The sequence below is a fragment of the Gigantopelta aegis genome, chromosome 1, assembly GCF_016097555.1.
Source record: "Gigantopelta aegis isolate Gae_Host chromosome 1, Gae_host_genome, whole genome shotgun sequence".
Taxonomy (NCBI): Eukaryota; Metazoa; Mollusca; class Gastropoda; order Neomphalida; family Peltospiridae; genus Gigantopelta; species Gigantopelta aegis.
In genome coordinates, this window is record NC_054699.1 from 34,492,601 (window position 1) to 34,508,724 (window position 16,124).

Genomic DNA, 16,124 nt, shown 5'->3' on the forward strand with positions numbered 1-16,124 from the left:
TGGGAAAATTCTGCTTATTTCTATCACTTAATGTTACAAATACTTAAATAAATAAAAACATATCCAAATACATAAGTAAGAAAATAAATAAATATCCAAAAATTGTTTATACTTTAAAAATCATAAATTTAATTTCAGTTATTGAAACCCACAATTTTGTTCATTTCAAATACATAATTGCAGAAAATAACCCCCTCTTCTAGTTTTGATGTTTGTTTTATAACTATTTGAAAAGTCCTCTGGATGAAATGATTGATGAGCTGGGTGGACCTGATGGGGTTTCTGAGATGACGGGCCGTAAAGGGAGAATCGTGCGACGTTCACAAAAGGAGATTCCGGTTTATGAAGTGAGAGGCCAGGAATCCGACTCTTGCATCGAGAGTTTGAACGTGAAAGAGGTTTGTAAAACCACAGCGTCTTTTCGTACCTTGACCTGACCTTTTACTAAAGGCATTTTGGTCAAACCCTCCCCCCCCCCCACCCCACCCCATAAAAAGAAAAAGAAAAAAGGGAGACACGTAAGGATTGGAAATGGATTATGCTCGAGCGTGGCTTTAGCTGGACTCCCAAAAATTATCAGCAGTTGGGCAAATTTTATTAAAAAATCTATTGTGAAATTCAACTTTCATTTAACCAATAAGCAAAGATGGTGGTACATCTACAGGCAACAAGATGATTTAATCCGCTTTTTGCCTAATTATTGAAGAAATATATTTACCAAATTTAACTTTAATTCGTATTTGGGAAATGGCAGCCTAAACTCCAACTTAGACTTATTACAGATTATAGTTATTTGATCATATGTTGAGATATTGGCAAAAAGTTAATAAGGCATTGAGTTCGTTTCTTCGTTTTAAATAATTGACTATTGTCCGTCCCATCCTACAAAACTGTTTTTGGGGAATAATTTCAGTTTGGTTTGACAAGAATAAAACTAAAAGTGTTTTGGAAATAATTTAGAAAGCAATCTGCTCAGAAATAAATAACTTGTAGTAAATTCTGTGGTATGAGAAAAGCATTCCCAGTGGGACAGACTATAGGCTTTCAATTTGCTTAATATGTGTTGTTCCTGTTTTGTAGAGAAATATGTTCATGGAAGGGAAGAAACTGGTGGCCATTATATCTGATGCAGCCAGCACAGGTTAGAGTAATCAGGATTTGTTTAAAAGCATGGAGTTATTCAACAGCAAAAAATATTTTTGTTTAACTTTTTACTTTAGTATAGGTATTACTTTTAGGATGAGGATGGTGTCAACTTTACATTAACCCTCACAATGTGTGACTGCGCAGTGTGCCATTAACCTGACTACTGCAGGCGAGATACTGTACACTGTATACAGTGCATTCTTCAATTCATATTTCACGCCATTTTGCACACAACACTCACCGGAAACAATTAGATAACAAACAAATTTCAGAAGACAACTCAGTGTTCTGTATCTTTTTCTTTTTTTAAAATGCAAAATAGCTTGCAGTGTTCAAGATTAAATTTTTTGGTCAGTATCCCAGTTGGATACTAACATTTCAAAATCTGGTATCCCACCTGAGAATTTAGTATTATATGGCATCCCGGTGGGATACTGGGCTCTTGAAGTCTGGTATCCAAAATTAAATTCTGGTATCCCCGGGATATCGGGATACCGTTAATCTCGAACACTGGCTTGTAATTTTGAGTTTGGAAAGTGGTTTTTGGAAAGTCTTTTTGCTTGGTGATAATGGCACCACATCGTGGTCATTTTTAGAGGGATCGATAGCTAATTGACCAGAATTTTGTTTTTTTTAAACAAACTACGATTCATATCCCAATATTTGGTGATTTTTGTTGTTGGTTAAACAATCAAATTTATTATCAAATTAGCTGTCACTATCAGCTATTGATCCCTGAAAATGGACGTGCCGCCATTGTTGTTAAGTGAAAATACTCTTTGAACTAAAAATTCCAAACGTATTTTCTATTGAAAAACAAAAGCTAGCATGCTGTGAAGTAAACTGTTTCCTGTGTTGAATTTCTGTTTCCGGTGAGTGCCGTGTGCAAAAAGGAAGGAAATGTGAATTGGGGAATGCATTGTATACGGTGTACAGTATATCAGCTGGCATAATGTCGGGAGAGATACCTCGCCTCCAGAAGTCAGAAGGTTAAACTCTTTAACTTATGCAGAGATACAATTTTGAAAGTGTAAATGGATTTTGTCTTTCAGAATGATTAATTAAAATTTTACCAATTATTTTTCATCCAGAAATATCAATGAATACATATTGTACGACCTTGTGGGTTTTTTTAACGTTGACTATTTGATTAGCTTTGATGTTTGGTTGTATGCAATGTCTGTGAATGACTTCAGGAATTTCTCTCCATTCTGATCTGAGAGTTGCTAATCAGCGTCGACGTATCCATCTCACGGTAGAACTGGCATGGAGTGCAGATAAGGCGGTGCAGCAGTTAGGGCGGTCCCACAGATCCAACCAGTCATGGTATGTACACAGATGATTGACAGATAAGGCGGTGCAGCAGTTAGGGTGGTCCTACAGATCCAACCAGTCATGGTGGTCCCACAGATCCAACCAGTCACGGTACAGTACACGAACCAACCATAGTGGCAATATCGGCGGGTGGCTCGGCGGTCTTGGAAAAAAAAAATGTTTCCAAACATTCGCGCCGATCGGCAATTTTGTAAAATATTTATTTCAACAAGAATTACGTTTGCACTTCATCCAACGCGTAGAACTGTTCATTATGATTATATTGACCATGTTTACATGCACATTGGTATTAACAGCTTCAAGTCATAAAAGTGAAACACCAATTTTTAAAAATAAATAAATTGTGAAACTGACTCACGTGCAACTTGTGTCAGCTGTGGAAGAATTCATTATATATGATGGGGATCAGTTTGATCAGTTTGACTTTTCGATGTGCCACCGATTTAAAAAAAAAAAAAAAAAAAAAAAAATGGGGAGGGACGGATATGTTTGAGGGACGGATGTTTAAAACCAAATTGGCTATCAGACTATTTTGTTCCACACCAGTAACAGCTTGCTGCGATTCTGCAAATTCGCACCGGTCACTTTGCTGCGAATCTGTGACCTCTTTATCTGTCGGTTGTTGTTAACTGCTGATATGTTATAAATTTAATTTAATTTAAAAAACCCCCACAAAAACAACAACAAAAAAAAAACCTTATATGCCGCAGCGTTGACATATGTTTTAAAAGCAGAATTATTAAATTATTATCCTAAAACTTCTGTTATTGATATATTCCGATAAGCATCTTAAATCATTCACTCTATACTGACTATAATAAATTTTAAAACCAAAACACATGATGTAATTTAACTGACCGACAACCCTTGTAGACAGCTGAAAAAGGAAAACTATAAAGGAAAAGGAGCGTCACTGCATGTGTCTGGGGGGGGCGGGGTATTGCGGTTTTGAGAGAAAAGAAGTGAAATCGACAAATAAATGTGCATGTGGCTTGCCTAAGCGGCTAACAAAAACTTCATTTTATTTGTATTATTATTATATGTATTATTATTTAGTGTGTTTTTTAAAATTCGTTTCTTTTTTTCTTTTTCTGTCTTTGCAAATGCAGGCGCGTATGAAATAATGTTAGCAACGGGGGTGGGGGGTGTCTAGACTGGCGAGCTACGTTTATGGGGGGGGGGGTTACAAAACAATGTACACAGGCGCATGTGCAGAAAATTGAGTACCGGTGTCTAGACTGGTGAGATATTTTAGGGAATGTTGGGTCATGCATCACAATTTTTTTTTTTTTTTAAAGAAAATTCGGGTAGGGGGAGGAGGGTAGACCCTGAAGCACACCCCTGTGCACACGCGCCTGCAATATAATTATGTTTGCGGCTTAATTTACCAACGGCCCAAACGATCGCGGGTCTGCAAGCTGCTTTGTTAATCAATTTTCAAAAGGAACTAGGGTTCAGGTTTTATTTGAGGCTGTTTTTATTGTGGATATATTCCCGCTAGCCCCCATTTACATTTTCTTCACTATCTGTAACAATAGCATTATACATGTATGTTTACCACCGATTTGACAAATGATCGTTAGTCGTTTCGTCTGCGTTGGGAGTGATTTTCGATAGGAACGTACACAGGCACGTGGTAACAATATCCGGGTGTGGGGGTTTGAAGCACAATCTCTAATGGAGGGGGCTCAGTCTCTAGTGGGGGAGGGAACAGAAGCCAATTTAAAAAAATCTATTTATATATAGGACAAAACAAAAAACAAAACAAAAAAACCCCGTACATATTTGTCCACAAGTGGGAGAGGTGTGTGCTACATGTGCCTGGAAGAGGTTTTATATGGGGATGTTGTTGCTGTACCAATATCATTCTGTGTACCGTTGATTTGACCAACGATCTCAGCGATCGCCGTTTGTTTGTGTGCTGATTTGTCAATATGAGAGTTGGCGTGATTTCCAAAAGGAATGTTGGTAAAGGTTGTATCTGGGGCTGTTGTTGTTGCAAGAATATTCTCTCTAGCCACCATTTACCCTTTCTGCTCTAGCTGTACCAATATCATGTTTACCGCCGAGTTGTCCAACGATCCGAACCATTAATTAATGTGAGTTAGCGTCATTTCCTAAAGGATCTTGGATACAGGTTTTATCTGGTGCTGTTGTTATGGGCCTGGTATATCATCTCTAACCCCCAATTACATTTTCTCTACTAGCTGTATCAATAACATTGTATACTTGTTTACCGCCGATTTGACCAACGATCGCCGATCGTTTGTGTGCTGCTTTGTTAATATGTGAGCAGGCGTAATTTCAAAAAGGAACTTGTGTACTGGTTTTATCTGGGGCTGTTGTTGTTACTGGTGTATTCTCTCTAGCCACCATTTACCCTTTCTCCACTTGCTGTACAAATATTATGTTTACCGCCGATTTGACCAACGATGATCACCTGTTGTTTCGTTTCATAACTCCTGTTAATAGTTATTGTGAGCTGGCGTGATTTCCAAAAGAAACTTGGGTACCTGATTTATCTGGGACTGTTGTTGTTGCGGGATATATATATAGGGTTATGTGTGTGACCCCCCCCCCCCCCCCACACACACACACACAGATAGAGGGGTTCTGGGGTTATTTCAGGTGTTATTTACTTTTATTTTATTTTTATTAGGTCTTTTTCTTCAAATATATCACTTTTGACTTTGATTAGTATTTACAATATTGTGACGATTTAAAAAACAACAACAAAAAACCCAAACAACAACAACATTTTAATTCAAATTTTGTCTCGCAGCTGTTCCTTTTTAAGCACAACAGCAGTCTGAAGATTGGATTCATCCACGCTATATTTATTGTTTTATATTTTCACTTTCTGGACCCCCCCCCCCCCCCAATAGGTGTTTAATACAGTAAGTTCAAAAATAAAATAATACCTTTATAACTTATTATCTAGTATATTTTCCGACTGTATTTATGAATAATGAAATCAAATATCCTAGAATTCATCTACTCACATACTGAATTAAAACTGTGTAGGCATAGTCCCTAGGTCCCTATCATCGAACAAAATGTGTTACAGGCTTAAAAGCAAAAATAATAATAATTATATACAATTATGCTCCCCACAACCTAACCACAATCCGAAGTATGCAAAACATTTCTCTTTTACGGTCTTGTTTTGCCTGCCTTACAGCAAACCACCAGACGTTTCGAATACACAGACTCCAGACGTCTCGAATACACAGACTCTCAAAGGAAGCAAATCACCACACCGTGACTGGGTGTTAATTCCCTCTTTTCCACGTGTTATATGGGATGGCCGGTAATTGTAAAAGGTGGGAGAAAATAGGTGTCATTGGGCCGGCGATGAGGCACAACTAGGCGAATTCCTCGTGCTGGGACCAACAATGGGTAAGACTCGATAAGAATAACGTTATCTAAATTTGTAAGAAAAAAAAAACCTGTGGATCTTTGGTTAAAAAAAAAATTAATAATAGTAATTTTTAAAAATCGACACCATATGCGCACGGTATCAACCGATGGTAAATATATACATGGAAGATGACGCTACGGTACTACATATAGCAACTGAAATTTTAGATGTGTACTCTGCTTTAATAAAAAAAAAACCTACTTATATCCGCGCCTGGATGTTATTTATATAGTTGCGATCTGTCAGCAGTGATGACAGTAAATTGTCCTATCTTCCTAGAAAAATCAATCAATCAATCAATAAAGTAAAAAATAAATGAGATGACGAAGATTGGTTTCATCCACACTTAATTTACTTTGTTTTTAATTTATGATATTTGGACTGTCATTGGATTTCTTTCTCTTTTTCAGGTATTTAATACAGTAAGTTAAAAGCCAAATAATAAGAAGACAATGAAGAAAGACCGTTACAGTAGTGTCTGATATATTTTATGTATTTGTAGAATAAAATAAAATTATCAAGATATATTAACCAAAAATGCATTTAATGGTTAAAGAATTTAACCCACCCCAATAATGAATAATGAAATTAAATATCCCAGAATGCACCCACAGACATCTTTAATTAACAAAAAAGAGAGAAGAAAGTCTATACATCATTTATGTGGCATGCAATCGGAGGGGACTTTGTTTTCACCAAAGTGAGTTACAGACTATTCCTACCCTCACCCCGAAAAAAACACCCCTCCACCCAATAATTATTTACCGTTATGCTACCCACAACTGATACTGCCACAACCCCACCCCCGCCCCTTTTTCTGACCCAAGTAGAAGCGTACGTCTCTTCTTATCATCGGAACGAGTACTACAATTGCAATGCCTTCAACACCACCCCCCCCCCCCCCCCCCATTATGGTAATTTTTTTTAAATAACCCTATAAATGTAGAACTCCACCAAACTCATAAATGTTAACAATGTTATACTGTTTGCTTGGTGTACCGTTCTAAAATACGCCAAAATTCCTTCAAGAAGGGGCGGGATTTAGCTCAGTCAATTGAGCGCTCGCTTGAGGTGTTTGCATCGCAGGATCGAACCACCTCAGTGGATCTGTTCAACTGATTGGGTTTTTTCTCGTTCCAACCAGTGCACCACAACTGGTCAACGGCCGTGGTATGTGGGAAAGTGCATATGAAAGATCCCTTGCTGCATTAAGAAAATATCGCGGGTTTCCTCTATTGACTACGAGTCAGAATTACCAAATGTTTGACATCCAATAGCAGATGATTAATAATCAATGTGCTCGGAATATTCAAAATTCAATAGCATCAAAATTGCCCCCTCTCCCACCCACCACAACCATTTTCCTTTCCTGGGCCGAGGCACCTGTGCCCATAACAGGCGTGCGCTACATCTTGTTCTGAATGTGCAGGTAAAACCCTATGACTCTATTGCAAATTGTCTGTGATTAATTTATGGGAAATTTAACTGAAAATACTAATGTTTTCCTGAAAGTACAACTTGCAGCAATTCACTGGACTCAGTGTGACAGGTATCAACAATAATTTGTGAAATATCACATTTAGTATTCGATAGAACCACAAGCAGTGTCCAGTATATTATTTTGTTTAGAATACATTATACCAGCTGAACGGTATTGTAGTGGATTGCACGAACCCATGGTCGGGCCACAAGGCTTCAGGTCCCTTCCGGTACTTCAATCTTTCACCCCACTACAGTGCCTCAGCAAAAAAAAAGAAGAAAAAAAAAGAAGTAAATAAATAAATATTTTTTTTTTTTAAAAGAAGAATAAATAAATAAAAATTGACGAGCTCGTAGTACTTGTGGGGCCCCTAGGCTTCAGCGTAGTTAGCCTTGTGGATAATACGGCTCTGCACGAAACTTGGAAACAGAATCCCCACACTGACCATCAGTGTGATGATTGTTTCTCCCCTTTGATAATCCATGCATATATATATATGTGTGTGTGTGTATATAGGTGTGCGCCTCCCCCCTCCCTTTTGGCAGCTTCCTACGGCCACTACTGGGTTAGCCTAATATATTTTTAATTATGCTGTTCTAAGTCAAATTTTAATATATTTTTCAAAAAAACATTCTTTGAAATCATTTAATATTTGGTTTTAATAATTTATCATAACTAATAGTTACACAGTGATTAATGTTTGAACAACTGGCCCGATTTGCATGCTTGGCAACGGTCGATTCAACCGATTGTCACATACAATGAAGGTGGCATGCTGCAACAGTGTGATGTCATCTGATCTCTCTCTCTCTCTCTCACACACACACACGATTAGACCATACTGCTCGGGGAGATCCAGTTTGGGCTTCTTACAAATATTAAGACGACCAAAAACACATTGAATATACAGACACTGATATTCTAAACGAGAAAATATATTTAATATGTAAGTTTAATCGTAGAAATATTTTATTAGTCGGAAACTTCTTATAATGCAGCAGTAAGAGGACTACCACTATTCCAAGATTGGATTGACAAAATAAAGCTTGATCGTGACCGCACAGTCCTTGCAATATCAAAGCAACAGATAAAACAACAACACACATTCCAAAAAACCCAACAACAAACAAAAAACAAAAAACCCCAACAACCCCGTATTCAAAATCCAATTGACAAACTTGTTTTTATGTCATTGTCCGCATCTGCACATGCACATGTTTGCAGGTGTTCATGTGTATTGCATCACAACCAGGTGTACGTACATGTGTTCTTACCATCTCTCCATACAGACCACCAAAGCAAGTACAAAGCTACACAGCAAAGAGCCATAAAACCGTATTGCGTAATGTGTATTCAGTTCAAAGAGCATGCATGTTCATGTAAAGTACGTAATTCGACAGTATTGTTCTGCTTGCTAACGCTTGGTGCCTGTGTTAAAGGGACATTCCTGAGTTTGCTGCATTGTAAGATGTTTCCCACTAATAAAATATTTCTACGATTAAACTTACATATTAAATATATTTTCTTGTTCAAAATATCAGTGTCTGTATATTCAATGTGTTTCTATTTGTAAGAAGCCCAAACTGGAATTTGTCTTAAAGGGACAAAAATATTTTAGGAAATAAAATGAAATTTACACATATTAGAATGATCAGAAATACGTTTAATATATATAGCCACTAACATTTTATGCATAAAAATATATTTGATATATAATTACAATCGTTAAAAGATCTCTTGTTAGTCAATAACATCTTAAAAATTGCAGCAAAGTCGCGAATGTCCCTTTAACAAAGTAGCTCGCAGACGAAACGACTCGTGATCGTTGGTCAAATCGGCGGTAAACGTATACAGATAATATTGGTACAATTAGTGGAGGAAAAGGTAAATGGGTGATAGAATACATCTGCAACAACAGCTCCAGATAAAACCTATACCCATGTTATATTTTGAAATCACGCCAACACACATTTATTTAACAAAGTTCGTAAACGACATGTAACCCGCGATCGTTGTGATCGTTGGTCAAATCGGCGGTACACGTTTACAGGTAATATTGGTACAATTAGTGGAGGATAAGGTAAATGGGAGTTAGAGAGAATACATCTGCAACAACAATAGCTCCAGATAAAACCTGTACCCATGTTCATTTTGGAAATCACGCCAACGCACATTTATTTAACAAAACTCGTAAACGACATGTAACCCGCGATCGTTGGGATTGTTGGTCACATCGGCAGTGAACGTATACAGGTAATATTGGTATAGTTAATGGAGGAAAAGATAAATGGGTGCTATAGAGAGAATACATCTGCAACAACAATAGCTCCAGATAAAACCTGTACCCATGTTCATTTTGGAAATCACGCCAACACACATTTATTTAACAAAACTCGTAAACGACATGTAACCCGCAATCGTTAGGATCGTTGGTCACATCGGCAGTGAACGTATACAGGTAATATTGGTATAGTTAATGGAGGAAATGATAAATGGGTGCTATAGAGAGAATAAACCTGAAACAACAACAGCTCAAGAAAAAACCTGTACCCATGTTCTTTTTGGAAATCACGCCAACACACATTTATTTAACAAAACTAGTAAACTAGCAGCCCGCCCCGCTTGCACTCGAGGACAAAAATAAAGTAAAAATATGGCCTGTGTCCCATCTCCACACTATGGGGGCTATGATGCCCCGCTAAGTTGTGCACCCTCTCCCAGATATTATTCCTACGGACCTGGGAACCTGATTCCCTCCGACAAATGAAACAATATCCATAGCTGCCCATGACAATCGTCACGTAGGCAAAAGCAAACTTATTATTATTTTTAAATATTTATTAACACGCAGTATCCCCCCCCCTTTTAAAAACACTTATTTTTATCATTTTCTCTTTTATTATTATTATTATTTATTTAACTTTTTTAAATGTAGTAAACGTAAAAACAGATTCAACATCCCCTCACAAATGAAATGAACTGTCCACTGCTGTGCTAATTATCACGTACGCAAAAACAAGCTTATTCTTTCGTTTCCCCCTTTTTCTCTCGATTTCACTTCTTTCCTTAGTAAACCGAAGAACTCTTCCATCTCCATACACTCCTGTTCATTGTTTGTTTATTGTAATCGTTTCCCACTGAACAATTTACAAGGGCTATTGGTTAATAAAAATCTATTATTTAATTATTATTTTCAATGCAGTGCGAATGCCTTGTAAACACGTCAGTCGCAATTGAAATAAATATATATAGATATATATATATATATATATATATATTTTTTTTTTTTTCTTCATAACATCATGTAGTAGCAATTGACAACCCACAAAAATAGCTTAGAGGCTCAAATCAAGTAGCTCGTGCACGTTTTCAGTGTCTGCAGCTACCGCCGATCAACCGTCTAAACAGGAAATTAACAAATTGCCGACTAGTCTAGACGTCGTCTAGCTTGGACGGAGTCGCCGTCTAGACGCAATTATGGTTGGTTTGCGTACTGTATGTACACAGTTGATTGACAGATAAGGCGGTGCAGCAATTAGGGCGGTCCCACAGATCCAACCAGTCAAGGTATGTACACAGTTAATTAACAGATAAGGCGGTGCAGCAGTTAGGGCAGTCGCACAGGTCCAACCAGTCAAGGTATGTGAATTATTGATTGACAGATAAGGGGTGTCGCAGATCCAACCAATCAAAGGATCTAAACGATTGATTGACAGATAAGATGGTGCAACCCTTATGGCAGTCCTACTGATCCAACCAATCAAGATACGTGCACAGTTGATTGACAGATGAGGCAGTCCCACAGATCCAGCCAATGAAGGCATTTACATGACTGATTGACAGATGAGACAGTCCCACAGATCCAGCCAATCAAGGCATTTACATGACTGATTGACAGATGAGACAGTCCCACAGATCCAACCAATCAAGGCATTTACATGACTGATTGACAGATGAGACAGTCCCACAGATCCAGCCAATCAAGGCATTTACATGACTGATTGACAGATGAGACAGTCCCACAGATCCAGCCAATCAAGGCATTTACATGACTGATTGACAGATGAGACAGTCCCACAGATCCAGCCAATGAAGGCATTTACATGACTGATTGACAGATGAGACAGTCCCACAGATCCAGCCAATGAAGGCATTTACATGACTGATTGACAGATGAGACAGTCCCACAGATCCAGCCAATCAAGGCATTTACATGACTGATTGACAGATGAGACAGTCCCACATATCCAGCCAATCAAGGCATTTACATGACTGATTGACAGATGAGACAGTCCCACAGATCCAGCCAATCAAGGCATTTACATGACTGATTGACAGATGAGACAGTCCCACAGATCCAGCCAATCAAGGCATTTACATGACTGATTGACAGATGAGACAGTCCCACAGATCCAGCCAATCAAGGCATTTACATGACTGATTGACAGATGAGACAGTCCCACAGATCCAGCCAATCAAGGCATTTACATGACTGATTGACAGATGAGACAGTCCCACAGATCCAGCCAATCAAGGCATTTACATGACTGATTGACAGATGAGACAGTCCCACAGATCCAGCCAATCAAGGCATTTACATGACTGATTGACAGATGAGACAGTCCCACAGATCCAGCCAATCAAGGCATTTACATGACTGATTGACAGATGAGACAGTCCCACAGATCCAGCCAATCAAGGCATTTACATGACTGATTGACAGATGAGACAGTCCCACAGATCCAACCAGTCAAACCAGGGATGCGACTTTCAGCTTTTTATTTGATTTGAGCTGTTTTAGCATAAAATAGTTTTCACAAAGTAAAAGGGATCTGATCTGAAATGTTAAACAAATTACCACCATGTTTTGTATATCCTGGAGTAATCAATAGGTGCCCACCTAAGAACAAACAGTAACGTAAACACGTGTAACCGAAAAGAAATAAAACCAATATTATTTACTTAAATAGTTGGTCATTTGCTGTATATAACACTCTATTTGTTATTAATACTTACTGCCGAATTAATTTACCAAAGCAAGCTTTTAAATAGAACCCACTTTTGGTGTGCTACATAAAACATAATGAATAGTCGTGCACTCCATTCTGTTTACATGTTCGGAAATTTCTGTCTCTGGACCCTTATATTTGGTATAAGAGAAAACTGACTTTTCACTGAGTAAAAAATAAATGTTGTAAATCACTTAACAAAATGTTTTTCATTTTCGACATATTCTGTTAACGGACCAGGAAGTGATGTTTTATTATTTGTTGATAAATGTGATGTCGCTGGATCACCCGAGCTTGCGAGCTTTAGAAAAAATGTGACTATTGATGTGTGTGACTATTGATGTGTGTGACTATTGATTCCTCTATGATATGTGTTTTTGTGACATACAGCATACTGTCGACAATGTGATTATACTGGATGTGTTTTTCAGTGGTCCTCTCTACAAACTGCTCACCACCGATCTCGGGGGAGAAAGACGATTCGCCGCAGCAGTCGCTAGAAGACTACAGTCTCTTGGTGAGTGTTTGAGTCACAGACCGCAGAGGTCGCTAGAAGACTACAGTCTCTTGGTGAGTGTTTGAGTTTGGTGAGAGAGAGAGAGACACAGACAGACAGAGAGAGAGAGAGACACAGACAGAGACAGACAGAGAGATGGTGTAACCCAGTCTTTTGCTGTTGTGTTACCTAGCCTGGACTATTTACCAATCAGAGTTTGCATTTGAGAAAATATTCTTACCTTTTCTGACACTAAATACAGGGTATGACAATTTTGTTTAAGGTCTCACTACACAGATCACTTCCGGGTGAGAGTTCATTCATCACGGTCCACTATAGTTCCTAATTGTAACACATGTTATGGTTCATATATTCACTTCTAGGAAATGGTGAAGAATTACAACAATATGTATGTTTAATGGTAAGCCTTCTGGCTGTATTTTGCCTATGTTATTTTGTAATATTGTGCACTGACCTTTTGGGACATGAGTGTATAGCGCAAGAGACAGCTGGAGTGAATCGGTTAATGAACCACCTGTTCGGACCGGTACTGCAGCCAGATGCGGTCATATAGCAAAAAACTGAGACGGAAATGTTCTCAATTTTGGAGTGAAAATAAATGCTTATATAATGTATGTTTGTAATGATGTACATGTATGTTGTTAGTGCCAACGAGAACCCGTTCTATTGGCAATCTTCGTTTGAAGTTGGGCAATTTAACATGGGTTTCAATGGCAGATGACATCTGTGTAGTGAGACCTAAGAAGTCACTAGCCACAGGGCTAGTGGGTTTGTAAATTCCACTAGCCCACCACAATAAAGCACTAGCCCAAATTTCTGATCAATTATAACACACTTTATATAAGGCTGAAAAACAATGTTTCAAGGAACCCAACCCCTATAGTATCTATAAAAAAACGGTTGACCTGTTTTCTTCTCCATTTTTTTAGGTACATCAGTATAATTAAAAAATTTTTTTTTTTAGTATTATTAGTATTATTTAGTGAAAATTTCTCTCGACCTGTAGAGGTGAATGAAGTTTCAAAAATTTATAATTTCGTTTTTATTTTAATTACCTTCCCTATTTTGTCATGATTGATCCTAAACCATTGTCCCGTTTTTGCTTTTGACCCCCCCACCCCAAATTTAGTTCAAGTTAAATATTAATATATACTTATTGATTTGTTGATATTATGCGATGACCAATGTCAGAATAACATTTATCAAACGTACGTCAGTGGAGCAAAAACATCGTGAGCTAGTGTTTTTTTAAATTTATTTTAAATTTAAAGCCACTAGCTAGTCGGGCTACTGGTTTTGTATTTGTCACTAGCCCTGTGTTAAAAAACACTAGCCCTGGGCGTCGGGCTAGCAGATTTGTCAAACTCTGCCAAATAGCTGTGTATTTTGTGCTGGGGTGTCGTTAAAAATCATTCATTCATTCATTCACTGAGAAAAGATTCTAAATTATTTCTAACAGTGGTTGTGTTTGAAAAATTTACACAATGCCTTTTTGCTGTTCTTTATGGCGTCCGGGCATGCATGGTTTCTGCCAAAGGGTAAAATGGGTATGACGCCATATCCAAATTATTTAGCAAATTTTACTATTTTTATATTAACCTTTTGACAAAATTAATTACTCTGTTTGATTTTCTTAACCCTAACCCTAAATGTAACCCATTTTCTGACTGTTGTTGCATTCAATTCCATAAAGCCATACCCAAAAAATTTATTCTAGCAGAAACACTGGCATGCTAAACTCTATTATTTTCTACTCGCAGTTTGACTGGTTTGGATTTTGGCAGGTCTGTATTTATACTTCAGGACAATTTTGTATTCAGGACTAGCTCTGGGTGATCAGAAAATTTCACCAGATCATCTCAAAAATGCAAAACCTAAAGCTATTTTCGAACAAAATATTAATTATTACACATTGTTTTTGCCAGGTTAAAATAAAATTTGCCAATTGTTCTTAAAATTTGCAGTTGTGGAATTTGGCGACTGCCAGAACTAGCCATGTAGTTGTTGAAAGGCTCCTTACTAAATCAGTATTTTTGTTTTACGCTTTTAGAATTATGGTATCAAGAAAAAAATACTTGTGTAAAAAATGGATAATTTTTAAAAGTCCCTTATTTATGAAAAGTTTCTCTCATTTGATGTAGGTGCGCTAACGAAGGGAGATCGACGAGCAGCGACCGGGGCCGATCTTACAGAGTTCAACTTTGACACGCCTTATGGACGCAGTGCTTTAAGAACCATGTACTACTCTATATGTCAGGTACCTTTTTAAAACAATTAAGCCTGAAAGTATATTTTATTATTTCGGATTTTAAATCTCGCTCTTCTGTCACAAATTGGGTCTTATTGGCAATATGAAGCTGATTTTACACAACAAATTTTAGAGGAAAATGCATTTTGCTTTCCAAATTTTTTAAAGGTGATTTGTATGTGATAAATGTATTTGATTAGCCAGGCAACTAGTATATTATATGTTTATTAGAGAAGGCCTAGCAAGTTGGTGCTCAATCCTTTAGGGTTTTTTAAAAACAAAAATGTGTTTCATTCTATTATATAAGCCAATCAAATATGTTTCAGTCAATCATATAAGCCAATCAAACTACATGTTTCATGTGTGCAGATTAGCGAATCAAATTCCACATTAAATGCAGATAAGTGTTAAATGCAGATTAACCTATCAGATTTCAGGTTTTAGATTAAATTAGAATGTGTAAATTTATTACAGAAAAAGTGCATCCCCGGTGTGGACCTGGACGTAGTAACAAACAGCAAGTATGAGTTTGAGGAGTTCAACTCGATCATGCAGGTGAGTCCAACTCGATCATGCAGGTGAGGTCAACTCGATCATGCAGGTGAGTTCAACTCGATCATGCAGGTGAGTCCAACTCGATCATGCAGGTGAGGTCAACTTGATCATGCAGGTGAGGTCAACTCGATCATGCAGGTGAGTCCCAACTCAATCATGCAGGTGAGGTCAACTCGATCATGCAGGTGAGTCCCAACTCGATCATGCAGGTGAGGTCAACTCGATCATGCAGGTGGTCCAACTCGATCATGCAGGTGAGGTCAACTCGATCATGCAGGTAAAGTCAACTCGATCATGCAGGTGAGTCCAACTCGATCATGCAGGTGAGTCCAACTCGATCATGCAGGTGAGTCCAACTCGATCATGCAGGTGAGTCCACATTGCTGACACTGTTCCACATTACTGATATTCAT

General features: G+C 37.8%; 1 protein-coding gene across 2 annotated transcripts in view; it reads left to right on the forward strand.

Annotated features, from left to right (window-relative positions):
• Positions 1-16,124, forward strand: part of LOC121374132 (protein FORGETTER 1-like) — a 93,449-nt gene that overhangs the window by 39,996 nt on the left and 37,329 nt on the right. For both annotated transcript variants that reach the window (XM_041501084.1, XM_041501092.1), the window contains 6 exons: positions 236-398; positions 1,081-1,141; positions 2,343-2,472; positions 12,823-12,908; positions 15,050-15,165; positions 15,631-15,711. In XM_041501084.1, coding sequence (XP_041357018.1) covers positions 236-398; positions 1,081-1,141; positions 2,343-2,472; positions 12,823-12,908; positions 15,050-15,165; positions 15,631-15,711 — 637 coding nt within the window. The remainder of the gene's footprint in view (positions 1-235; positions 399-1,080; positions 1,142-2,342; positions 2,473-12,822; positions 12,909-15,049; positions 15,166-15,630; positions 15,712-16,124) is intronic.